This window comes from Centroberyx affinis, unplaced genomic scaffold, assembly GCF_046629955.1.
Source record: "Centroberyx affinis isolate AG114_WGS23_722 - 3 ecotype Tasmania unplaced genomic scaffold, CSIRO-AGI_Caff_v1 ptg006199l_1, whole genome shotgun sequence".
NCBI lineage: Eukaryota > Metazoa > Chordata > Actinopteri > Beryciformes > Berycidae > Centroberyx > Centroberyx affinis.
Genome location: NW_027283144.1, coordinates 14,447 through 40,252, shown reverse-complemented (window position 1 = coordinate 40,252; position 25,806 = coordinate 14,447). Strand labels below are relative to the sequence as shown.

The 25,806-nt window shown below is 44.1% G+C and overlaps 1 protein-coding gene across 3 annotated transcripts; it reads right to left on the bottom strand.

Annotated features, from left to right (window-relative positions):
- Nucleotides 1-609: 609 nt before the first annotated feature.
- Nucleotides 610-20,312, bottom strand: LOC139638206 (myocyte-specific enhancer factor 2C-like). Of its 3 annotated transcripts, XM_071512258.1 has the most exons (12): nucleotides 20,225-20,312; nucleotides 17,708-17,867; nucleotides 12,447-12,649; nucleotides 11,358-11,561; nucleotides 5,616-5,759; nucleotides 5,310-5,499; nucleotides 5,166-5,210; nucleotides 4,199-4,365; nucleotides 4,054-4,077; nucleotides 3,414-3,543; nucleotides 3,198-3,321; nucleotides 610-3,113 (listed from the first exon to the last, which is right to left on the bottom strand). In XM_071512258.1, exons 3-12 carry the CDS (start codon nucleotides 12,498-12,500, stop codon nucleotides 2,771-2,773), a joined length of 1,425 nt encoding a protein of 474 aa, XP_071368359.1. In that variant the 5' UTR covers nucleotides 12,501-12,649; nucleotides 17,708-17,867; nucleotides 20,225-20,312; the 3' UTR covers nucleotides 610-2,770. The 3 variants fall into 3 exon arrangements, with proteins under 3 accessions (XP_071368359.1, XP_071368357.1, XP_071368358.1); XM_071512256.1 differs by lacking the exon at nucleotides 4,054-4,077 and having other exon boundaries at nucleotides 5,310-5,502; XM_071512257.1 differs by lacking the exon at nucleotides 4,054-4,077.
- Nucleotides 20,313-25,806: the final 5,494 nt, after the last annotated feature.

Genomic DNA, 25,806 nt, shown 5'->3' with positions numbered 1-25,806 from the left:
TATGAGGCAATAGACAAGTGAAGAGAGCCAGGCAATGACCACAAAGCACACAGACGTATGTAACAGAGCCCGTATATTTTTTGTTAAGTTTTTTTTTCCTGCAAAATACAAATACCACATTTCTGAGTGAGGGAACTGCGTGATTGCCGACCGTGACGACAGAGGTGCGCTTCTCGTGAGGAACATCGTCTTCAAGTGGCGACAAAGGCCCGCTTATGCCGCTTAGAATCTCTTACATTTTACTCATGGTTATTACAAGTACTAGATGGTCAGTACAGCGTGTTCAAGTTCATGTAAAGAGGGGGGAAATACAGCCCAGGGCTTACCATCACGTAATGAAAAAATAATAATAATACATTTACAGAGGACATTCGTTCATGTCTCTAATAAGTAAAATAAAATTTAAAAAAAACAACAATTTTGTAATTATTCATTGTGGGTTATCATGTACATTGGAGCATTTGAGGTACAAGTAGATTGCAGATTTGACAAAGTCCAGGCAAATTACTAATAAAGGATCAAAATAAAATACAATGAAACAGGGTATTTCAGACAGTGGTGAGCAGAATTGCAACATACCTTTGGTTAGTCTACATCCCCCCCCCCCCCCCCTTTTGTGTTAGCGTCTTAACTCCACCCTGCAGCTACTCCCCGGCTCCCCTACCCATCTAACCTGAATCAGGTGTGTTAGATCCCGGCCGGAACTCAACAAGCCCGGTGACTTAACGGCCATAGTGACCTATACAGAGGAAAAGGAGTGTCGAACAAAACATATTTGGGCTCTGCCCTTTGCAAATAGACATTTTGTAATTGCTACATGGCAAACTAAAACAGCAGTGCCTTTTCAAGCCAGAACAGCTCCGATAAGTAATAGCTCCAGGGGTTTTTTTAATAGTGAATTTTTGCCACTGGATATACACACATGGATCGTGGCTGAGGGTTTGAGCTCCAAATATACAGTTTTTACCCAAAATATTCAAATCTGAACAACCCCCAGCCACCTCGGATGTCTGTGAGATTTACAAAAGCCTCTACATGACTATAGCTCATCAGCCCCCCCCATTTCTGTGCTTTTTACTAAATTGACTGGACTCGTCTCTGGTGGCTGGCTGGTGTCAGCCTCAGACGTGCGAGATCAGAGGTCGAACAGTAGAAGGCACGGGTTACTCGTGATGATAATGTGCGCGGATGTTCATAATGCCCCTTTGGAGAGGTACTGCAAGAACACATACCGGGTTTTAATCATCATCACAGAGTCATTGCAGGAGGCGTCAGCACTGCGCGGCATGCGAGTGGTGCCTGGAAGTGCGATACGTTCCCATTAGTGTAGAACAGAAAAGGTTATCTGTGTGATTCTCAGTGTAATGTCATCTGTTCTGAGCGAAGGGACTGACACCAGCCGAACAGAAATGGACAGAGCCAAGCAGATGGGGGGGGGGGGGCTTTTTTTTTTAACTTACATTACTTTACATAACACAATTGACTTAAAATGTCCCTGAATGTTGAATAGAAAATCATGTGCACCTGCGCTTACTGTCTCTTACTGCTTTTTTTTATTTATATTATCTTATTAAATAGAGCTATAGGCAATCTTATTTCACAGACATTCAAAAATATCCATTGCATTATTTGATATAATAAGGTAGGAATACGCCTTTTTTAAAAACATAACACTATAAAGAGAAAACAACAACACTAGTTTGTGCAGCAAAGCATCACCGTCCCGTCGGATATGGCTTTTTTTTTTTTTTAGGAGTGCAATCCTAACTCGCTGCCTAAATCTCTGCTAAATCTCGCGAAGCTACCGGCACACACACCGGCTCTTTCTACACAACAAAGTCGCAAATGCTTCGTTTTTTTTTTTTTCATAGGAAAATAAAGTTAATCGCGTCGTTTATCTGGATTGCATTAGCCAAACAAAAAACCTAAAAAAAAAAAAAATGTCTCCGAGAAGTATTCGCGAACTCTCGATAAGCTTCTTCACGTCAAGTGAAATCTTTTGATTTGTCCGCGGCTCCTCCTCTATGCAACCTGTTGCAAATGACCTTCTTCTCATCTCCCGCTCTTAACACTCCATCTCTCGCTCTTTCCGTTACCTCTCTCTCATCTCTCACCGGGAACTATCCCCGCCTCCTCTTTCTCTGTTACCTGCTCCTTCTCTTTCTCTTTCGTTTCGCCACGCACCACCTTCCACAGTTCCATATTATATGTGCTTTTCCTTATGTCTATGTGCACAAATATGTTGAACCTGCAACATGGCATGTGTTGTGGCTCCTAAGATCCACTGGGCCATCAGGCTATTTTAACTCACCAGTAGCTTCGCCATACAGAGTACCAGACTTCTTTACTTTTAGCTTTGTTAGTTTACATAACATTATGCACATATATAAATGCGCATGTAACATATTTGTTTACTTATACCCCCCTGAACACACACACAAAACAAGCAATACATGTACACCACCCAACTCATCTCTCCAGCCAATTCAGTACAAGGTTAATCTCAAATGACATCCTGATCTCCCAGTAGTCATTACTAGTGTACTAGCTACATGTTGTGCTATATCACCGTATGCACATTAAACATGCCATCAGAGACTCGCATCGCTTCACTCCATCCCCACTCACGTACATGCTACCGTTATACTTATAGCACCCCCACTCAGTACAAGAAGAATATGATAATAATAATAACACTATAAGGTAACTCTACTAGCATCCCCCTCCCCTTTTCTGTGGCCGCGGACCTCCCGGGGGGGCGGGGGACCCATCATGTCGCCCAGCCTTCCGACAGGCGCATCCGCTTCACCGACGGGCTGTGGCGCTCCTCCTGGCCGGACAGGGGCCGCAGCAGGAAGCCGTCGTTGCCGCGGTGATCCTCGCGGTCGCTGCCGTCGTACGAGCTCCCGCAGCTGGACGCGCTGTCGCCCGGGGAGCGGCCCGCCTCGTTCGGGCCCCCCCGGCCGGCCGAGTAGCCCACCGTGGCGATGCCCCCGAGGCCGGAGCCGATCATGCCGACGCCCCGGTCTCGGGGCGGGGAGGCCGGCTCGGACTTGATGTGGAGGTTCTGGTGGCCGGAGGCGAGGTTGAGGTTGGAGTTCTGGCACAGGTTTCTGGAAGGAGGGGAGAGAGGGGTGTTAAGGGAAGAAAGAGGCAGAAGAAGTGGAAACACATGTACACAGGATGACGCCGCTCACCCCATGTGTCCTAGTGCTGAGTGTTGTAGATTCTGTATCTGTTGCTGCTGCCAGCTCGGTACTGAGCCAAGACCGGAACCTCCGAACCCAGACAGAGAGGACAGGTCACCGCCAAGGGAGTACTCTGCGGAAAACACACATGTAAAAAAAGTTGGTAACCTGTAAACCAAACACAGGACTATAAAGCTTCGGTTGAGGCTGAGTTGTGTACCCCACCTGTCCCGTAAGAAGTGGAGAGTGTTGAAGGATACCCGCCCATCCCCTGCCCCGGCAGAGTCGGGGCAGCGATGGACACCACAGGAGTAGTCAGCGTCTGGGCCGTCTGGGAGTGATTTATTCTCTGGTTCTACACACAGAGAAGGAAAAGGTGAATGCATCAGGATTCACACAATAACACAAACATGGAGAAAACTGTAAGACTAAATAGGGCTGGGCGATAATTCAATATTATCATTTATCGTCTTTCAGTGGAATCATATCGTGATGATATGAAGATATTTTGATATCGTGACACACATTTCTGCTGTCTGAATTGATGATGACAAGCAAATTTTACTTAAAAACTCATAAAATGAGGTATGGTAGGAATATTATTTAAATATTTCTGTTTCGTTTGACATCACACCTAACATCACCATTCGGTTCAATGAGATGAACATTAATTTGATTATTTAACGTGATTTTGCATACATGAACCATATTGTGATATATATTGATATTGAGAAAAATCCTTATGATTATCGTGATTTTGATTTCAACCATATCGCCCAGCCCTAAGACTAAACTAGTCACAACACCCATATAATTTCAATGTATACTGAACTAGATGCTCTCGTGTGAGATAGGAATTACTCACCAACATAAGGTCAAAATCCTCACACTGGAGCGTAGCATTAATGAAAGCATAAGCTAATATTAGTCCATGTATACTTAACTAATGGACTGAGGGGGGGAGCTATATTGATAAAATCAATATGAAGAACAGTGGTGAAAATACTCACAATGGTCGGCATGTTGTTGCTCTTGTTAGAGGGGGGCAGTAGTGTTCGCAGGTCCGGCTTGCGGCTCATGGTCATTTGAGGAGGACTCTTGTCCTGCATGCTTTTAGAAATGCCCACCGGAGACATCAGGCCCGGGGAACTGCAGTGGTTACTGTAGCTGCCATTTCCTAAGAAAGAATATAATCGGAGGTCATTTTTTTTTACATAGTTTTCCTTCATAGTTTATCACAAATTTACCACAGAAACTAGAATAATTAAATCGATATTGCTTTTCAACCTGTGAAACACTTGTGAGTTGCCCATGGGAACATCACAGTATGCAACATCCTTATTTCACAGTCTAAACATAGTGTTTCTCAACGTGGGGTCCGGGAACCACCAGGGGTCCTTGAGGGGGTTCCAGGCGGTCCCCAGGCAAATTGATGAATTGAAAATGTAGAAGAATGACTGTTTGGATCATAGTTTCTGTTATCTGTGGTTAGAGTTATCTGTTATCTCTCTGCCTACAATACAGACAGTCATGGAATTCTGGACAAAATCATATCTAACAATAAAAATAGTCGCATATTTGGGTCTGAGACACAAAAACTCATCAAATGGGGGTCCGAGGCCCAAATGTGGTCTAAATTAGGGGTCCTTGATATGAAAAAGGTTGAGAATCGCTGGTCTAAACAGTGTGTTTTTTCATTTTGAATGGGTAAAACATGCAATTACTAGCGGTGTAGTGGAAGGTCTGTTGATAAAACGTCAATTTTTACTTTCCTTCACCACTATTTTTAGCAAGATAAGAGCTACTACTTTTCTAACACAAATGAAAAATAACAGTAAATGCAGCAAAACGTGATTATTTTTATTTTTTTACCAATTGTCCACACAGCCCTCTGTAATTCTCTGTAACTGGTTCCCTGGCTAAGGTATATGAGTATCTCTGGTCTAGTGTATGAATAGGAATAAATCCAAGTCTTACCCACACTGGAGACCACAGTGTTAGTCAGCTCTGAACCCATCAAACCTAAAGAGGGAGACAGAGAGACACATGTTATCCAACAACAGTTATCCAAAAGTCAAATCTGTTGGAATTAAGTGGAATTGTACACATACGAACACATACCTGCATTCCCAGTGCTGGGGGGTCTGTGAGGGGACATGCTGCTCCTCTGCAGAGACGAGTGTGTGTGTGAGATGGGCAGCAGGTTGTGGTTACCCAGAGCGCCCCCTACGCCCGGGTGAGAGTACAGCAGTCCGCCGGGATTGCCGCCTGGGATGGACACTCCCATGTCGTAGTTAGATGGAGGCAGGGCCTGCTGGACGAGGATACATATGCAGAAGGTCAGATAGTTAACACCGGTCAGACGACAACGGGAAGACGGAAGGACATAAAGCAAAACCGCCACTACAAGGCCCGATGTCCACTTACGCAAATTCTCTGTCTGCTGATCATCAGGTCGATGTCCTCGTTGATTTTGCGGTATTTGTCGTCTGACTCTGGGCTCTGGCCAGCAGAGTCGTCCGCCTCGATGTCCGGGCTGTCGCAGCCGTTTAAACCCTTCTTCCTCAGCGTCTGGAGAGAGAGAGAGAGAGAGAGAGAGAGAGAGAGAGAGAGAGAGAGAGAGAGAGAGAGAGAGAGAGAGAGAGAGAGAGAGAGAGAGAGAGAGAGAGAGAGAGAGAGAGAGAGGAACAAGAGATATTAATGACGCATTCTTGCCCAGCGTATACAGACTAAGCGACCCCTCCCTTCTCACTGACATCCCTAAACCGGTGGCACACTGGGTTCACACAGCTATCATGCTGGGTAGAAAAAATAATTGTAAAAGAGTGGAAATCTGTCAGTCTTCCTCCAAGTAGGCTATGGTTCACCCAACTGGGATCAGTGGCAGCTTATGAAGAATTGTCCTACAGGCTGCTAAACCGCTTAGACACAAACTATTCTAAATGGGGTAAATACATCGACTTTGTAACAGGGCCATGACGCCAAGATATTTAGATGGATGCCTTTTTTCTTCTTCTTTTTTTTTCAGTGGCATGACAAATAGTCCTGCATGTCTTGAATTAAATGACTACTATATAGAGATTACTGTGGGTTTTGTGTTTGTGCTGCAAGTTCTAACCAATTCCCCCTTTTGTTGCCATTTTTCTTCATGCATGTCTGTGTGACTCATAGTGTCAAATGCAATCCAGGCCTCTGCCAAGTCTTTTTGACTGTGTATAATAAGCCCTGTTTTTTTTTTTTTTTTTTTTGTTTTGCTTTTTCTATATATTTTATTTGTCTTCCCAATTATTCTAGTATACTATTTGATTTATTAAAATTACTGCAGGGAACTTACAAACGCACATGTGTATATATTTATGTATGCAGATATGTCTATGTTTTTTTTTTTTCCTCTTTTTGTGTTTCATGTATGTCTATATGCGGCAGTATGGTTGGTTGAATTGTTGATTGTAAAAAAAATCATAAAAAAAAGAAATATTAATGACGCACTTGAAACTCATTTGTTTCTGTATAATTAAGCCTGAATTTGTCATTTCTAATATACTACAGTGCACAGTATATAGAACATTGAAACAAGTCCTTTTGAAACTTTCTAAGGTTGAATTACAGCTAAAAGAGAGCAATTCCTATTTCAAACACAAGGGGGCGCCATCTGAGCAAAATACCCCCACAGTGAGATTGCACAGTATCTCATCCACTAACGTTTTGAGTGAAACACCACTGAATGTTGCGTAAAACATGTAGTGAGTCACTCCTGTAGGCCTGTAAGTATCTGTTTTACTAGAACAGAGTTCGAAAGGAATTCTAGGTATTAGAAGAATCAGAGGAATAACATTCTGTAAAAAGGGGAGAGTGCAGGTATCGGATGATGTTGTGTTATGTGTGTTGTACAGTATGTGGTTTGGCTCTCCCCGGGCCTGCTTCAGCACTTCACAGCCCATTAGACCGCTCTATCACCGGACCGCTGCTGCAGTATCTCACACACTCACACACACACACTACTGGAAGAGGGATGTGCACACAAGGAAGCGCACAAACACAGAACTCAGCAGCTGGCCCGGCACACAGCTATCCCACTCATCCCAGTCATGTCCACCTGTTTTGCTATAGGACGGGGAGGGGGGGGTAAGAGGAGGGGTGGGGGGGGTAGAGGGGTTGGGTGGGGGGTGGAGGGGGCCACCACCACTACCACCACCAATACCAGCCGGGGTACAGAGAGATGGCCGTAGAAGGCTATTTTTTGCTCCTGCGCTCCTCGTCACTCCCCATCCCTCCCTCGCAATCTGTCAATCTGGCCCATCTATTAAAACATAAAACCGACAGCGCTAGCCTACTTTTTCTGCCACTTCAAACACACACACGCACACACACACACACACACACACACACACACACACACACAAGCACACACACACACACACTAAATGACATGACTATCCAATCCCCTACTCTTTCCTTTTCCACTACACCGAGTAACCTTGATGCAGCCGGGGGGAGTGTCAAAGTGTGTGTGTGTTGGGGTGTGTGTGTGTGTGAGGGGGCTGGTGGGGGGGGGGTTAGCAGGTGGTTTCAACAGCTGACTGAAGGTACTCAGGCGAGAGACAGAGAGAGAGAGAGAGAGACAGCTGAGTGAGAGACAGAAGGAGGGAGGGAGGGAGGAAGAGGGGATGATGAATGCCATCATACCAGCACCCCACCCTGATCCGCCTACACCTCTACCCACACATTTCTTCCTTTCCAATTTTTTTTTTTTTTTTCCAAATTTCAGTTCCTTCTTTTCTGTGGGTGGTCTCCCCCCCCCCCCCCCGTCTTCGCCACCACTTCCACATCAATGCTGTGACGATGCTATGAGCGCATGTGGGTATATGGTGTGTGTGTGTGTGTGTGTGTGACATGCAGCTCTTACACCATCCCACCACTCCTGCGCAGGCAGCAGATGGGACACTGGTCCGACATTAAAGAGTAAACTACATGACACCTAAAGAAGAAAGAAGCTTTTTACCCTAACAGACACATTTTATTCCATCAAGTGAGCAAAAAAGTGTCCTGATAACATCTATTGAACTATTAAAAAAGTAAGTTCTGATTGATTTCTCATCAGTCATTTGTCTCTAAGTATGAAATTGTGATCCATCTACTATTAATCAACCTATTTCAGTTTTCCCAACTGATTTTGTTAAGCAGAAAATACACTTTTTTACAACTGTATCCTTCAGAAATGACCAAGCAGTGTGCTGTCTGGCACTATATGTTCAACCACTGTCAACCATTACATTTGATTCAATCCATCAGTAAAGGATTTTCCTCGCATATCAATTCATATCATTACAACTATTTTTGCAGGAAGATTCTTCTTCTTCTCCTTCTTCTTCTTCTTCTTCTTCTTTTTATCATGAAATCTGTGATCCGTTTTGGTTGAAAACGTTGTGAAACAGTAAACCAAAGAGCGAGAGAAAAGCATGTTTTTACCCTGACAGTGGGAAAGCATACTGTAAATGAAAGCATATGAGGTTTCTGCTCTTTCCACCGTGACACTCGGTCCAGCCTAAGTCGGACCGGCTCATGCCGAGGAGAGGGAAGGGTGGGAAGAAGAAGAAGGGGGTGTAGGGAAGTAAAGACTTGATTACTCAGACTTCAGTTGCTTCTCTTCCTTTTGCTATTCTTAATTTTCCTCCAGTGGCTCACAAGTCTACATACACACTCACTCATTCACAGGCAAACCGCACACACACACACACACACACACACACACACAGCCCGTCATAGCTATTCTTAGCTGTGCTCGCCGCTATTTTTAGTCCACTACCGGTTTCCAGCCATTTAACAGGGAGGGATCACAGCCAACACAAAGGGAACTGGAGTTACTCTGGGAGCATATGTGAGTGTGTGTGTGTGTGTGTGTGTGTGTGTGCGGTGGTGTGTGTGTGCTCCACCTTATTGAAAATTTCATCTGTTTCTAATCTAAAACAGTGCTGAGCCACAGACACACACACACACACACACACACACACACGCACACACACACACACCGTAAAGCAGACCAAAGCGAAATAAGGTTAGCAGAGGAAGAGTGAGGAATGCAGAACTCAGCATTATAAATAGCTACAAAGATCCCAGGCAAAACGTACAAAATACAACAAGCTGTTACTTAGCTGGCCTGCAGCCTGTAAAACACATACACACACACACACACACACACACACACGCCAACCCCCCACGTTAGAAAAAAAGATGACCAAAACAAAGACGCCTCTCTTCTACTAAATTCCTGTCTGGCAGATATTTCAATGGTAGCGAGCGCTTTTTCACTGCCATGTACTGTCACACAGCTCCTGCCCCCAACCCCCATTCCACTACAGTTTTCCCCCCTTTTCTGTCATTCTTTTTACTCCATCCGCAGTGAATGAAAAGTTATGATCTCACATTTCAGCGAGAAAGTTATAAGCTATAACAGAAGCATGGCAAATAATAACAACAAAAGCCATGCTCCATAAGGATAGGGCACACCTATGAGAGTAGATTATGTACTATTGAATTTATCAGCCTTTATATAGCTTTTGTATCCCATTTAATACTTAAGGGCCACAGATCCTGCAAAGAGTAAACCCAGGTTGAGATGTCAGAGAGAGAAGACGTGGATCAGCTAAGAGGAGGAAAGTGTGTGTGTGTGTGTGTGTGTGCACGTGTGCAAAAAGGACAGAGAGGGTATGGAAACATTCATTCAGCTGGACTCCTCCTGAGCAGTCCCAGCACAAGGATCAGACTTTCCCCTCCTCAATCTGTTTTCTCTTTATCCGCCGCTTAACCCCGGGCCGGCTCTGTAATTCAGCTCAGAGCGAGGGGACAGAGGTGAAAGGGCGCGAGGACGCATAAAAGGAGGGGAGAGGGAAGGAAAGGAAGGGAGGGATGCGTTAGCCGAGCGTGGGGGGGAAAGGAAGGAGAGTGGCGGAGGAAGAAATGTCAAAGTGAAATTAAAAAGGGTTTGGACGTTGTGTGAGAATGAGAGGGGAGAGCCTGGACGGATTACAGTAACGAGGGAAATGGGATTGCGATAGATTACGGGAGGATTATGGCAAGCCCCCGGTCCTGGTCCTGGTCCTGGCCCGGGCCGGGCTGGGAGGCCATGTGGCGGGGCCGCGTGGAAGGAAAGCACACACAGAAACACATGTCCACACACTCACACTCACAGGTTCGCCACAGCAGAGCGTCATTCTCCTCTTAACCACAATATGTTGTGTTTGGTGTGACTGGGTACAGCTCCTCCCAGTTCTCACTGTTCTCATCAAACCAGAGAAATAGTCTCAGGTCCTATAGACCCAGTATAGAGAGAACAGCTTTCTACTATTTTTTATCATTTTTCATCTACTTCATCCTCTCTTTATTGGCTTTTTTTTATCATCTTTTTATCATCTTTCTATCATCTTTTTTTTTATCATTTTTATCGTACTTTTTTTTTTTTTTTTTGGTCTTCTTCTTACAATTATACCACTATTTACTTGAATGTTTCTCTTTTCCATCCCTGTCCTCCTATCTGAATTGAATCCCTGTTTATCATTGTTTCATTGCTTTTTTAAATTCAAATTTAGAGTATTCTGCTTTTATTTTGTCTGTCAAAGCACTTTGTAAACTCTGCTTTTAAAGGTGCTATATAAATAAAGTTATTATTATTACTATTTTTGATAGGTGCCTCTGGACCAAGCATGAAACCTGTGTAAAAGCCACCACCATCCTGCTTCCTCCCCCCCCTCCTTTAACTCAGTGTGACAGAGCCACAATCCTGGCTCCTCTCTGACCACTTAGCTATGACCTCTGTGACACGGTGTGCTTAGCATGTGTGTGCCTGTGTGTGTGTGCATGTGTGTGTGTGTGTGTGTGTGTGTGACTGTGCATGTGTCTTCATATGCATACACTTGCTATTGTGTTCTTCTAACACCATTACATAATTCAAGCCAGACCAAGGTCCAGTCAAGCACGCATTGGTCTGTATTAGCCAAGTCGGAATACAGTGCATGACCACACACACACACACACACACACAACAAGCTTTGGTGGTTTCCCTATGATTCCAGACTTTTTGGTAACCCTGCATTATACACTGCCTAAACTATGTTGTTCCCTGTGTGTGCATGCCTGTGTGTGTGTGTGTGTGTGTGTGTGTGTATCACTTACGTCCACGATGTCTGAGTTGGTCCTGCTCTCATGGGGCTCGTTGTACTCGGTGTATTTGAGCAGGACCTTGTCCATGTCTGTGCTGGCGTACTGGAAGAGCTTGTTGGTGCTGTTGAAGATGATCAGGGCGATCTCACAGTCGCACAACACGCTCAGCTCGTACGCTTTCTTCATCAGACCAAACTTACGCTTGGTGAACGTCACCTAGGGAAAAAAGAGACAGAGAAGAGTGCAGAGAAAAGAGAGGGAGAGAGGGAAAAAGGAGACAGAAAGTCAATATAAAAAACTCAATATTGATGTATTTATACGCTGTTTGCTTCTGATGCTGTGTGCATCTTATATGGCTTAAAGATAAAGCCTTTCTCTCTCTCTCATTCTCTCTCTCTCTCTCTCACACACACACACACATACACACACACACAGACAGAAGCCTCAGCATGCCATAATGCGGTCCAAGGAAAGCTTGTGACGAGGTTAGTCCTGCCCTCCTCTGGGGGTCAGGAAGCATATGTGCCTGCATTTCCTGTCATAACAGGAAGAGAGGAACCGCTCCCCCAGCCTGGGGCTTGCGTGTGTGTGTGTGTGTGTGTGTGTGAGTGTGTGTGTGTGCGTGCAAGTGTTTATATGTGTGCACTTGTGTGTGACAATGCAGGCATGGGCAAGTTGAGTACTGTTGATAATAAGCCCTCACTGCTCTTTGCAAATGGCGTAATATCTTTTGGCATTGTTTATGGTCAGATAGCTAAAGTGATGTTTAGAATAATATGCTTTCATACATGGGAGATTATGTGATTATGTGATATGTTGGTGGCACTTGAGGTCTTAAGTCTTGGTGTATTTTTCAAAATACTCAAACACACACACACACATTTTGAAACACAGACACACAAACGAACACACACAGACACAGCTTGTGAGGATCTTATGACAGTATGATATCACATTTGGCACTAAACCCGGTGTGTGATTGAGGAACTATAGCGTGTGTGTGGGTGTGTGAGAGAGAGAGAGAGAGAGAGAGAGAGAGAGAGAGAGAGAGAGAGAGAGAGAGAGAGAATGAGTTAAGTGTGTGTGTATGTGTCTGCTTACCTGTCTGTTCCGCTCATCCGTAATCCGCGCTATCTGAATCTTTTTCCTCCCCATCTTCGCTATTCTCTGCTTTTCCCTCTGATGCGCAAACTTTTTTTTTTTTTTTCCTCCTCCGGCTCCTCTGATGGACTTTCAAATCCTCACAGCGGTCTCTCTCTCTCTCCTTTTGCACTTCTCAATCCCCCCCAAACGGCAATTTACTCCTTTGACAGACAGAAACAAAACATGATCATTGGGTTAAATGCAGAAAATGCACCAACTCGCATATTTGTGACGCACACAAACACACACACAGACACACAGACACAGTAGCTTGATGCGGAGGGATAACAGGAAGAGGATAAACTGGTTTTTAAGATTCTGTCAGACTGAAAAGTCGGTAACGTCAACAGCTGCCCATTTCCACGGTGATGAAATACACAAATGATGACTGATTGCAAAACCTAACCTCAACCAGAGAGCTCAAACCCAACATGTAGAAACACCACATCCAATTATTACAAAAAAGGGATTGCCGTCCCAGTATCGTGTGTTACGCAGGGTTTTCCGCCATGCAGTACAGACGTAACATCGGCATATTGTCTCTTTGAATGCCCCTCCGCTCGCTACTGCTGCCCCCCACCCCCCCACCCATAAACCCGGTTTCCTCAGGGTGTCGCCCACTATCCCCTCGGGAGGAAGCGAGACAAAAGGGGCATGTCAGAATGCAAATGATAAGGAACACTGACCTGCCGCGTGGTTCAACGTCAGTGCCTTATATGTGTCTGTGTGTGTGTGTGTGTGTGTGTGTGTGTGTGTGTTATCATGTGTGAATGACTATGGGGTGTATGATGAATTTTTGGGCCACGTGGAAAGAAACGCCAACGCACACAAATGAGACACACACACACACCTCTATGACACCCTTTTATATCCTTACTTTAACATTTCTAATGCACTTCTATAGACCAGTGATTCTCAACCTTTTTCACATCAAGGACCCTAATTTAGAGCCACTGACCCCCATTTGATGAGGTTTTGTCTCTCCGACCCAAATCTGAGAATACTTGTATTGTCAGATATGATTTTGTCCAGAATTCCATGACTATCTGTATTGTAGGTAGAGAGATAACAGAGAAACTATGATCAAAACAGTCAATCTTCCACATTCTCTAACTGTATTAACTTCTTATGAAATAATGCTGAAGTTGAACAATTCATCAATTTGCTGGGGGACCCCCTGGAACCCTCTCAAGGACCCCCCGTTGGACCCCGGACCCCACGTTTGAGAACCACCGCTATAGACAAACATACGATCAGCAAAGTACGCTCCAGAAGTAAAAATCTGAGTTAGAGCGTGGACTCTTGGTGGGAGGAATGGGGGGGGGGGGAAATGAAAAGGATAGAGAGGAAGAAGAGAGGGTGGAGAAAGCAGGCCTGCTATCCTCCTGAGGAGAGGAACGTGACATCGTCTATTCCTAGTGCGATTCTCGACAGAAATCTAGTTAGAGTCGGTCCCGGAGGGGTTTTTGAAACACAGGCTGAGAAGTAAAAGAGAGCACCGAGAAGTGTGGAGAAGATGTGGCATACTGTGCATTAAGTGTGTGTGTGTGTGTGTGTGTGTGTGTGTGTGAGAAAGAGTGTGAGACGTGCTCAGTGCCATGTGAGCTTCACCTGCGTCTTGCTGCTAAAGCGGAGCTTAAGAGCCTAGGTCACAGAGTCAGCTGGATGTTCACACACACCGAGACAGACGCACACAAACACAGGACACACACACACACACACACACATCGGGTTTCCTTGCCAGCTTTCTGCTGTCATCAAAGCAGGGTGAGGAAAGGTGCCCTGCTTTCAGGAGGCGGGGGCCCACAGGCACAGAGGATGAGAATGGAAGAATGAGCGGAGGATGAGGAAGATGAGGAAGGTGTGAGCGTTGAACAAAACAAAAAGGGAGAGGTGAATTAACAAAACTGCACTTGTGTGTACTTCGATCTTTGCTTTTTCCCCTTGTTATTTTATTTTCATTGTTTCCCAGGAATGTATGAGCTGGCAGCTTAGCGGAGCCGGAGCTTGGCTGTAATTGATGTGTTTTGCCACAACAAACCAGAGACTTTTTGATTGAGCGGGGGGCAAGACGATACTATCAAAATCTTCCGTGCCCCGTTAGAATGAGATATAATCAAGTGTAAATCCAATTAGAGCAAGCACCGACATGCCAACCCGGAGAGCATAACATGAATATCTAGTGTCTGAGTCACTCTGCCCGCGAGACTCTGCCTCTCTCTTGCAGGAAAACACAGTACATGGTGTAAATATAGAGCAATCGCAGACGCGCAAACTCAGCATCTTGTGAAAAGAGGGAATTTTAGGCCGATTGATGACTTCTGTTTTTGAGAGAAGTTGGCATTAAACCAAAAAAAAAAATCTAGCGTGTGTGTGTGTGTGTGTGTGTTGCCGCTGTACGCTTCATGTCTAGCTATGATCGAGCTTGATCTCCTCCAGGATGACAGCAAATCTCCACCCAGCTCGCCCCTCCACCCTCCCACGCACACAAACTTCCCGGCTATTTATAGACTCCACGTAAACCAGAAGGACTCCAAAAATAAAGGAATGAACTTTTTACCCCAAACAACAAGAGGGCTGCTTTCTGGTTCACAGACAGAAAGACAGACTGCTGAACGGAGGGATAGATGGAGAACAGCCATCTCACACAGTCCTCAATTGCCCTTTCTTTCTCTCTCTCTCTCTCTCTCTCTCTCTCCTTTTCCAATTATTTTCCAACATGCTGAACTTCAGAGAGCGTGTGTGTGCGGGTATGTGTCAATGTGCGAACAAGTGTGTGTGTGTGTGTGTGTGCGGGCCTGTGTGCGTACATGCTGTACATTTGTGTGCATGCGTGTTTATCTGTGTGTGTGTGTGTGTGTGTGTGTGTGTGTCTACACAGCAGAGCGCAATAGCTAGTGGGTGACATGTGGCAATGCCCTTGTATTCCTTGGCAGGACACCCTACATGTCTCTGTGTCTGAGAGCCAGGGAAGGTGGGGGTGGTTTGAGGTTGGGTGGGGGTGGGGGGTGGGGGGGGTCAGGGATAATGGGCTCCCCAAGCAGAGAGAGCCTGAGGCGGACAGACAGGAGGTAGATCGACAGCTGGGCGGGGTTGAGAAGTGTTCCGTGTGATTTCAGAACGCCTACTTCACGCCTTTCTAAGAAATACCTGGAATTGGACTTAAACCAAAAAATCGGCCTATTTCCAGCTGAACAAACATTATAAAAGCTAGTGTTAAGGGACAGGCAGTCCAACTGTGTTTAGCAAAGCAGATAGGACACAGATTGCACTGTTAACCCTGTTCTGGATTCATCTAAGAGTGGACAGAGTGGAAAAAATAAGACCATTAATAGCTGTTTGTAAGACATCTACTTTTTAAGGCCTTTAGATAACACTTTTGGAGACTGTTTTTTTTTTATTATATATGAGTGGATAACCAGCACATACAGTATATAATCCCAGTCAGCTATAAAACAATTTGTGATGCGTAATTGTGGCAAAAAGGAATACAGAGAATCCTCATGATAATAGTCAACATTTTCAAACAAACTCTCTATTGCTGTATGAGCACATGACAATCTATAAATACCTCGGTAACACACATACTGGTTTTCTGATTACCAGCAGCTACATGGTGTACTGTATAGTCTCCACACAAAGACCCCCTCTGTCTGAGTCCCTCTGACTGGAGGCTATATGTTGTGAACCGCCTATATTACTGTGGAGACAAGGATGAACATCATGAATTGCATTTGCACAAGCCAGTCCAGACTATAGACAACTGTTCTCTGAGCTTTATGGATATATGTGTTTTCATGTACACTACATGCTTGTAAACACAGAAATCTCCTAGGGGTCTTCTCACCACACTTGACTGTCCAACTAGCTGTATGCTGTGTGCTGTCATGATAGAGAGATGTGCTAGTGGTATACTAGCCATGAAGGGATGCATGATGCGAGACAAATGGCAGAGCAACGTGACAAAATACGATTCAAAGTATACTGTATATGACAATGAGAGCCACATAAAGAGAGACAGGCCAAACGACTGGCCCCACTGACAGTCTAGGACCTGGGTAACCCGATCTAATAGATGCGGTTTGGTTAGGGATACCCCTCTATATCTAGTGGGTGAGTCACTTTATGGCACAGAGGAGCGTGCCACATGCTCAACATAAGTGAATGATATCACACTTGCATTTGCAATATCTCCATATCTGTTCCTAGAGCCAAAAGAGCGAAATTTAGCCTGCCTCCCTTTCTCTTTATCACAAAGCTGTGATGAGCCGGGGGCCACCGAGTGTGTTCAAACTGAGCGGGAGTTCAAACAGGCCAATCCTGACCTTCCCTGATTGGACACTCCAAATTCAGTGACATAGGGCAGAAAATCTAAGATAAGAAAATAACCAATTTTGTCTTTTTTTTTTAATCTTTTACACTCCCATTAGCCTTGAATACCATACTTTTTGTCTTGAAAGTCAAAAATAGAACCAAAATGATGGCCAATGTGCAGTTTTGAATAGGACACCATGTATTCGAACAGTTTTGACAGCATGTGGGTTCAAATCCATACAAAGCATGCTATATATAACACTGCCACCAGCAACAACTGTCTTTTCCCCGCTTTATAACATTATTCCCCAGCTTTATCCCGGTCCACCCTGCGCTCATTACGGTCTATTCTCTTACCAAGTCCTGCTGTAGAAAACTTCAAAAGTAACACATCCGTCCTTTCACTCCTCATGCGGCATGACGGTCTGTGACAGCGGAGTGTTTTTCACCAGTGTCTGCCCGGGGTGAAATAGGACTGGTCCCGGTCGTCGCGCGCAAAAAAGAAAAAAAACCCGTTAAAAATGAAGCGCAGCTCCGACTCTGAGCTACCCCCATAGCCTTCAAGCCGACCGAGAAAAGAAGATAAAAAAAAAAAAGAAGTGTTTCGTCTCTCGGTCAGGTCTGGAAAATAAATACCAGAGTCCAGATACAGAGACCGACACGCTCTCCGGTGTTACTTCTCTGACTGTCTGCTGTGAAGAGTGAGCCAGGACGAGAGACTGTCCGGTGGAAAGGAAGGGAAGAGGGATTATGCCTGTCCCGCTCGTGTTTGTTTCCCGTTTGTTTGTCAGTCAAGAGCCTCTCCTCTCAAGCCCATGCCCTGCACCACAACATACATATTGTTTTTGTTTATTTTAAATAAATCAACAGCCGGTTGTTGCTACGACTGGTGTGATTTAACTTACCCCAGCCTCAGTCAGTTGCGTACATCCTTCATCAAACTTCAACTGTAATTCCTCTGTTTTGCAGCTCTGTTTGTCCCCCGCTCCTGTCCGTCTCCGTCCAGCGGTTCAGTCCATCGGTGATTTCCCCCTTATGCACCCGGGTGTCAGGCTTAGTAAGCACCTGGAAATCAGGAGGTGGCATCATCATGGACACACGCACGCACGCGCACACACACACACACGCACGGACACACAAAGAGAGAGAGAAAGAGAGATAACAAATGTAGTAAAAAAAATAAATAATAATAGGCTACTATCATATACCATGTGGACAAGGAACACACATTGTTTTGTGTTGGTCAGAGCCCAATTAAATAATAATAATAATCCCATTTGTGCTCAAAGTCCACTGGTGCCTTGCAGTGGAGACTGTTGGAAGTGCAGCTATTTACTGAATCTGATACAGGAGTTATGTCATTTACATTTACTTTCAGTCGATTCCAATGAAAACGGCGCGTGGGCGTGTGCGTGGGCGTGCGCGCGCGCGTGTGTGTGTGCGTGTGTGAGAGAGAGACAGATAAAGGCAGACAAGGGAAGAAAAGGAAGTAGTACAAGTAGAGGGAACAGATGAAGCAAAGACAAAACATGAGTTGAGAAATCGCTGCATGTCTCCCACTGGAATAACTAGAGTGCTCAGAGCCTTAGAACTGTGATCTATAATAAATGGGTATGTAGGAAATATGAAGAGTCCAAAATACTAGATATGTCAATTTTAAATCATTACCTGTTACAAATCATTACAAGTTCATCATTCAATATCTCTAAGATATTGAGGATTCAGTGTGTCATTTTGCCAAACAAGGGTTTAAATAAGTACTTCCCTTTAGAAAATGACATAATTTGAGCAGTTATATTTTAGTAAGAAGTCACTTTTTCAAATGGTGGATTTTGGAACAAAGCTACTCACATGAGTACTTTTGTGATGCCTAAACTCTTATTTCTCTGATGGACCAGAGCCATGGAGGGATATCATGTTAAATGTGTTTATTAATTTAGGAGTTACTATAATGTTCATTCTCACTTCCAGCAGGCAGGTCACACAGCACTCCCAAACCCACATACTGTACAATGACACAGCATGACATACATGATTTTCCTCTTGTGTAAGGCTGATGAGAAATCCATCAATCCACGAGCAACAAAAATTCCAGTATTTCTAAACTATGAAAAGGGATTATTATGTTACTTTGTATGTTATTACAAAGAAAATTCTCAAGTAGATAAACAAAGCAGTAACTATTATACTCTGTGATACACCTAAACCAATTCTACTCTGTTCAGTCTATTCTCCTCTATAGTCACAAAGTGAGGTCATCATTCACTACATTATCAGTACAATATCTTGCATGGTAAAATCTATTTGCATCTAGTTTGACAAAATTTGTGAAAAAAGCTGTAATCAACAGAAAGGTGACATTTGCATACATAACCATATTGTAATCTGTCATTTTCAACACAAAGACAAAACTGTTGTGATAAACCATAAACTCTTAAGCTGCTCTTTGTGTACCAAGGCTGTAAGTACTGTTTTGTTGCACATTTACATTTTATGAGAACATACTGGGTCTTTGGCATTGTAAAATGCAGAATTGTCAGTTTATACCTTTTCATTTCTCAGCAGCAACACTATTATAAGAAAATACTGTCACAAAGTAATAACTGCATTTATCTACGGAGCAACAAGTGAGTGTGTTTTGTGCCACGCCAATGACAGTTGTAATACATAAAATGGCGAAAATTGTCTTATAGGTCTTGATTCCAACCTCAGTGTCATTTCATGCTGTTTGATCAAACATTACACAAAGGCTAATATGGCAAAGCTCAATGGAAAATGCTAAATGCATTGTTATTTTCAGCAATGGCCTCTTGTCAGCTTGTCAAACATTCTGATTTGGACAGTTTTATCAAAAAAATACAAAAATAGAGATTAACATTCATACAAAAATCTCTTATTACTGGTTAGCTGTTGGTGTGTTTTTCAACTCTTAAAGTCGACTGCGTTTCGACTACTGTGTGAGTGTCTCTCTATACTGATTGATTCCTGCAGCTGTGGCTCTATATCTCAGCTTGAGAATGTGTTGGGACAGGACAGGGTTTAGCATAGCACAGACCCTCTGCCAACCACCCACAGAGGTGAGTGAGATCAGAGAACTGCACTGGAGGACTTCACGGAGAAGTACATTTCTTTTGTGTTTCTTTAATACTTCCAACCCAAATGGTCCTTTCTCCTTTCCCTCAATCATTCATGTATTCTGCCTATCGCTCCATTGACATATTTATCAATCACTATGCTAAAATCATATATTAGATCCCCTGTTCTCTCCAGCGTTATTCAAGGTGTTCTCCTACAGTTCACATTATGTCCAAGCTTCAAAAAAAGTCATCTAAATATTGAATGTACCCATGCGTGCAAGCAGCATCCATCCTCCTCATACACTCATGCACAACATTCCTCCTTGTACAGTGCGGCGCACTCACCAGTGCTTGTTCTGTCTTCACCTGGAAGGTTAGCCACCAGCTCCAGCTGTGGGTTGGCTCACTCAATCCCTTGTATCAAACAAGAAAGGATGAAAAAGAGCAAAAAAACGTATAAAGCCAGACCAGCTGGCTTAGAGGAGGAAACCCAGAACTGGGCTGTGCTTGGATCTGAGTTCAGTTCCACACTGAGGAGAGCTAGGCTACACTCAGCCCTCATTAGCCCTGGTCCACAAACACCGCCCCCCCCCAACACACACACATACACACACACCCACACTCATCTCTCGCTTTATCTCTCTCTCTCTCTCTCTTTTACGCATACGCTCACAATCGTACACTCATACCCTGTGACCTCCTGTGTCCGAGCTGGCTGAGTGCATGTCTGTGGAAAGAGCCTATGGTCACCTGTCGTTGTCACTCCCGGTATATTTAGCTCTGAGGTGTCAATGATGCTGCCTGTGTGTGTGTGTGTGTGTGTGTGTGCTTGAGTGTGTGAGTGTGTGTGTGTGTGTGTGTGTGTGGGAGAGAAAGAGGTGTTGCTGACACTCAGGGCCTCCATGGGCCTTGGTGTAAGAGCCCAGGATTACTGATCCAAAGACCTATGGCTCTACACATTACAGAGAGAGAGAGAGATCAAACCTGCAAGCATGTCCTAGATATCAGCACACTGAGCATCTGCTTGGCGGAGGATTACGCTCACCTGTCCACTCCTGTCAGCTCCTCGCATATAGGAAGGAAAGGAGACCAACAGGCTTGGTTGGGTTTGATGATCCATAGAATGTCCTCAAGACTGCGTAGAAACATGGCCGGACTCATAGCAAAGATTTTCCCTGACCAAAGATAACAAACACAAGCAGGACGTCGGTCACAGCAGCAGGCATGAGCGCTCGCACATAAACCATCACCGAACCTTATGGGAAATGATACTTATATAGATTTGCTGGCTTCTCGGCACTGTCGGTTTTCGTCTGCCGGTCTTGCCAGCTCACCAGGAACCGCCGTCCTACACAGATCAGTCAGGTTCAGTCCAACAAACTCGTGACGGAGAGGGAACAGTTGGAGCGTAAAGGATAATTCAACCCCAACATAAACTTTGTGCATGAGCTCCCTCTCGTTATAAATCGCTGCGACTGAGACTTAGGTGGGGTTGTTAGTCAGCATTCATACTGAGAGGAATGTGTAAAATGTCTCAGTGTGTTAAGTTTACTAAATTTCGCCTCAGTTGGTTTGCGTCCATCCTTCATCTCCTCCTGAAGAGGAAATATTCTGTTCCTGCATTTACCTCTTTCTTTTTTTCCCCTCCGTCTGTAGCTGTTTAGACTCCTGTCCGCACCATTTAGGCCGGAGGGAGAGAGGAAAGGATGAGGGAATGAAAAGAGGGGGAAAGGAGGAGAAAAGGATAACACGGTGATTGTTTGTATTGCGCCCTCTCTTCAGGAAGCCAACAAAATATAGAACTGAAATTGAATTATGGCGGATTTAACCTGTCAGGAAAAAAATCATTCCAGTTCTGGCCTGTTGTAGAGCATGAAGCAGACCTTCAACCATCATCCAACTGAAGCAAACTTGTAATTTTCCTCTCTTTGGTTAGGTAATCTGTTTTAACAATTCACCAACCTAGGTTTAGGGCTGAGCACAGTACCATCCCTGCTACTTGTAAATTATATTGTAACGGCTTTGGATATTAATCAACATTCAGATTTATAGATTGATGGCAAATTTACTTTTAGACCCATTTTAGACACATTGACAGCTTGACCAAAAAGCCTATTATATATCAGAATGAGAGAAGAGATCAGCATGGCTTCTGTTTCTTTATAAAGATCTTGTCCAAAATGTACTATCATATCTTACGTCTCTTATTGACTGGAGAGTTGGACTTGATCAAAGCTTCTCTCAGGTCTAGCCGGGGCTCCACGTTCTCCAGGTTAGCACTGACATGGAAAAGACTGCTTTTCAAATTTTGTGCTCCATAAACCTGGAAACAATTACAGCATACCCCGAAGCTTGATGCTTGCAACGGGTGAATTCAGGAATTTGATGAAGCGCCTGATTAACTTTAAATGTGAATGTTATAATTGATGTTTTGCAGATGTTTTAATTTATGATTGTAAATATGGTTTGTGTTTCTTTCTATGCATGTAATCTCGACACTCCTGAAAAAGAGGACCGGTATTCCTCGATGTGTTTTCTGAGTATTAAATAAAACTTTAATGAAATGCATCCTGTGTCCTGTGGTTGCAGAAATGTTAGAGGCAATGCCAGAGAAGATGACTTGCAGCTTTCCCTCGGGCTTGTAAGTGCTCAGGGTTTCGGTCTCTTTACCTCACTTCTATCTACACTATGTATGCGTGTGCACATGTGCATGTATGTGTCCGTATGTAATGTTTAATACCGTGCGTCTGTGTGTGTTTGCCTGTGTGCATCCATGCGTACTGTATGCGTAGGCAGGTGGTGGATGGGAGGTGGAGGAGGTGTTGGAGAAACATAAACAAGCAACGGCAGAACCAATAAGCTCACTCTGAAGAGAACCAGATGTGCGCGGGGAAAGATCCTGAAAATATTATTTCTGGAAGGGAGAGGTCTTCAACCCTTCCTCTTCTTCTTCCTCCTCTTTACCTTCTCTTCTGCGAGCTTTTGGGTTTTTCTTCTCGCTTCACTTTTTCCTCATCTATCGACCCGTTACAAAGTGGAAGCAGAGTTAGTTCTTTGTACTTTGGATTGAATCAAAGGCAATAGGAGGTGTCGTTACTCAAAAAGCATAGTATAATTTGCCAACTTGTAATGGTGTGAATATGATATTTTGATATTTTCCTGTAGGGCTTTTGCTGAAACTGAACTTCAGAGTGGAGGTTAACAGTAGTGTTCAGTTCCACTGAAAACAGCAGCCCACCTCAATCAATGGCAGATTTCAGATCTGCAGATTAACATACAAACTTATTGCTCAAAACTATTGAAGATGAGACTTTTATGGCACGGCTGCTCATAGATTATTATTCAAAATCTATTTATTTAAGGCACTAATTTTGTAGGAGTTTTGCCTAATATGTAATACTAAGACTATGGTATGTTTAGAAAGGGAATGGGTGGATTTTTTTCTTTGAGTTTACCAAGTGTTGGGTAAGGTCCGCTACAGCGTGGCGTAGCTGGGTGAGGTTGGGCTCTACAGCGGATAAAGTTACTGTGAAAGCCATGAGCGTGTGTAAACTAATCCATCCTCACCCAACTGCCAGGCATAGTCCACGATCCACAGCATGTCTCTAGGCATTCCCTGTTCACGTCTGTGTCCAGTCCACTTGTGTACCTTCTCCGTGAGGGAACTTGAAAGTTTCAACTTTTAAACACGGTCTTGGACGTACACATACACATAAACAGTCTTGGGTGATGGCGTGTGTGTGTTTATCATGTATAGTGCCCAATCGTATGTGTGTAGGTCTGTGACCCCTCTTCTTCTAGCAGGGACATGTATTCAGTATGTGGTGAGGAATGTACATTTAGACATAGTTCTTTTCAGTTTGTAATAATAATGACCTTTATTTATAGAGCAATTAACAAAACACAGCTACAAAGTGCTTTACAAGAAAAATAAAAAATGTGAACAATAAATAAAGAAGAAAAAATACTGAAATACAATCCAAAATATTTACTGTAGAAATTCAAATCAATGATGAGCAATGATCCGAGATGTTCTGCTTTGACATGCTGATCATTCTGCAGTATAGACCCACTCACTGTGGCCATGGGGTGGGATGCAGATTGAGGTCATGCTTCAGGGGGATCGAGGGTCACGGCTCCCCACCTGGACAATCCTGTCGCACCTCCAGCTGACAAAAGATCATAAACACTCAAAACCTTCTTTCTCTGCCATAACTGCTCCAGGAAACTTCAATCATCAGTTGAAGTATTCCCAGCTGACAAATTGGAAACAAAGAGAAGTTGACATTATAATGACCAATCATCCAGATGATCATACTGTAGATGTCATTGGTTGATGAGTTGTATTGTTTTCCCATTCCTAGTATCAGGAGCATCATCCATTGGGATAGCTGTTGGTCCATGTGAGTCCATGTGAGAACCTGGCAGTAAACAGCCCAACAGCCTCCCTTGTCTCACTCGGGGTCAGAGGCTAAGTGTTATCACATGGTCGGCATAGCTCACCTAATGACTGACAGGTGGACACAAGAGCTGAACTCCGACCCCTGGTTTCCAAGGAGACACGTTAAGAGGCACCCCCCACCATGCAAACATATGCACATATAAAGACCGATGATTGGCTTCACACATATACAGCACACAGTATAAGCTGGAAGTCAACAGAGCCTTAAAATCATACACATGGGTTTAGGTATTCCCAGATTTACAGTGTTTAAATTCAATAACATGAAACCTCACAGAATTCCGCGACTGTCTTTCTGTCTCATCTTTCAGCCGGCTTTTCCTTCACATCTTTTTACAAATGACCTTATCCTATTCTTACTATGACAAGCACACTCTACCCCTCTTTTAACCACTCACTCCCCCTTCTCTTCTTTCTCTTCAAGAGAAGCATTTCAAAAGACAAGTAATTGCCCTGTAATTGAGTGATCAGCTACTGGAGGACAATGATGTATTGTAAAGCCATTTTGTTTATGACCTTGTTAGTGGGTTTTTCACTCTGGCAGGGTGCTGGAGCGAAATGATCGGCCTTTTGTCTCTACATTACCAACCTATTCACACGCTGGATATTCATTAATAGGATGGCTGACAAAAGGAGTGTTGTACCACCTTCTTCACTGCATTGATTGCAATAGTTACAATCCAGTGCAATAGTAAATAGAATTCACAAATTCAAAGCTACTCCAATGTAGAAACATCAGTAAATCTTCCTCATCCCATTAGCCCATCTAAATCAGGACCCTAAGCTAACCTATGCTATTACCCCTAACCATAGAGCAATCAGACCCTGGGTAGGGCCGCCAGACAGATGTATTTTTAGAATTCTCATCAACACAGATGATTACTGGCAATACAAAAGAGAGTGTGCGAGAGAGAGAGGGAGAGAGAGAGAGAGAGGGAGAGAGACAGAGACAGAGAGAGAGTATGAAAAGTCATACAGTGGGTTATGGGTATGTGGAAACCACAGGGGGGCGACTTTGAGGTTGTAACTGGGGAGGAACTGGGCCGGTTTATTTCTGGAGCATGTGTTGCTCTGGTCCAGGGACTAACAGCTGAGCATGTGCCAGTGCAAGGGCAAGACATGATGTCTGCTCCTACAGTAATGGTCTGATGCAGGTCCCGATAATCAACATCAACGCTGACCTTCAGCCCGCTCTCAGAATGGAGCACACACTGCAATATAATGTCAGCGGTGTGTGCACGTATACGAGTACGATGGTGTCTTTCGGCCTTATCTAATTACATCACTTTCATTTGTCTCCCTCAGAAACGTCAGACCTCTAATTACACAGGAGAAAACCATGTTGAGTCGTCTACTCTGTCATCGTATGATTGGCTGGAGTTATTACCAAAGCAAACTGGGTTAGCTAACCACAGTCCTCTTAATCATCTGAGCAGCAGGCTGGGTCTGGGACAGATGAAAAGTA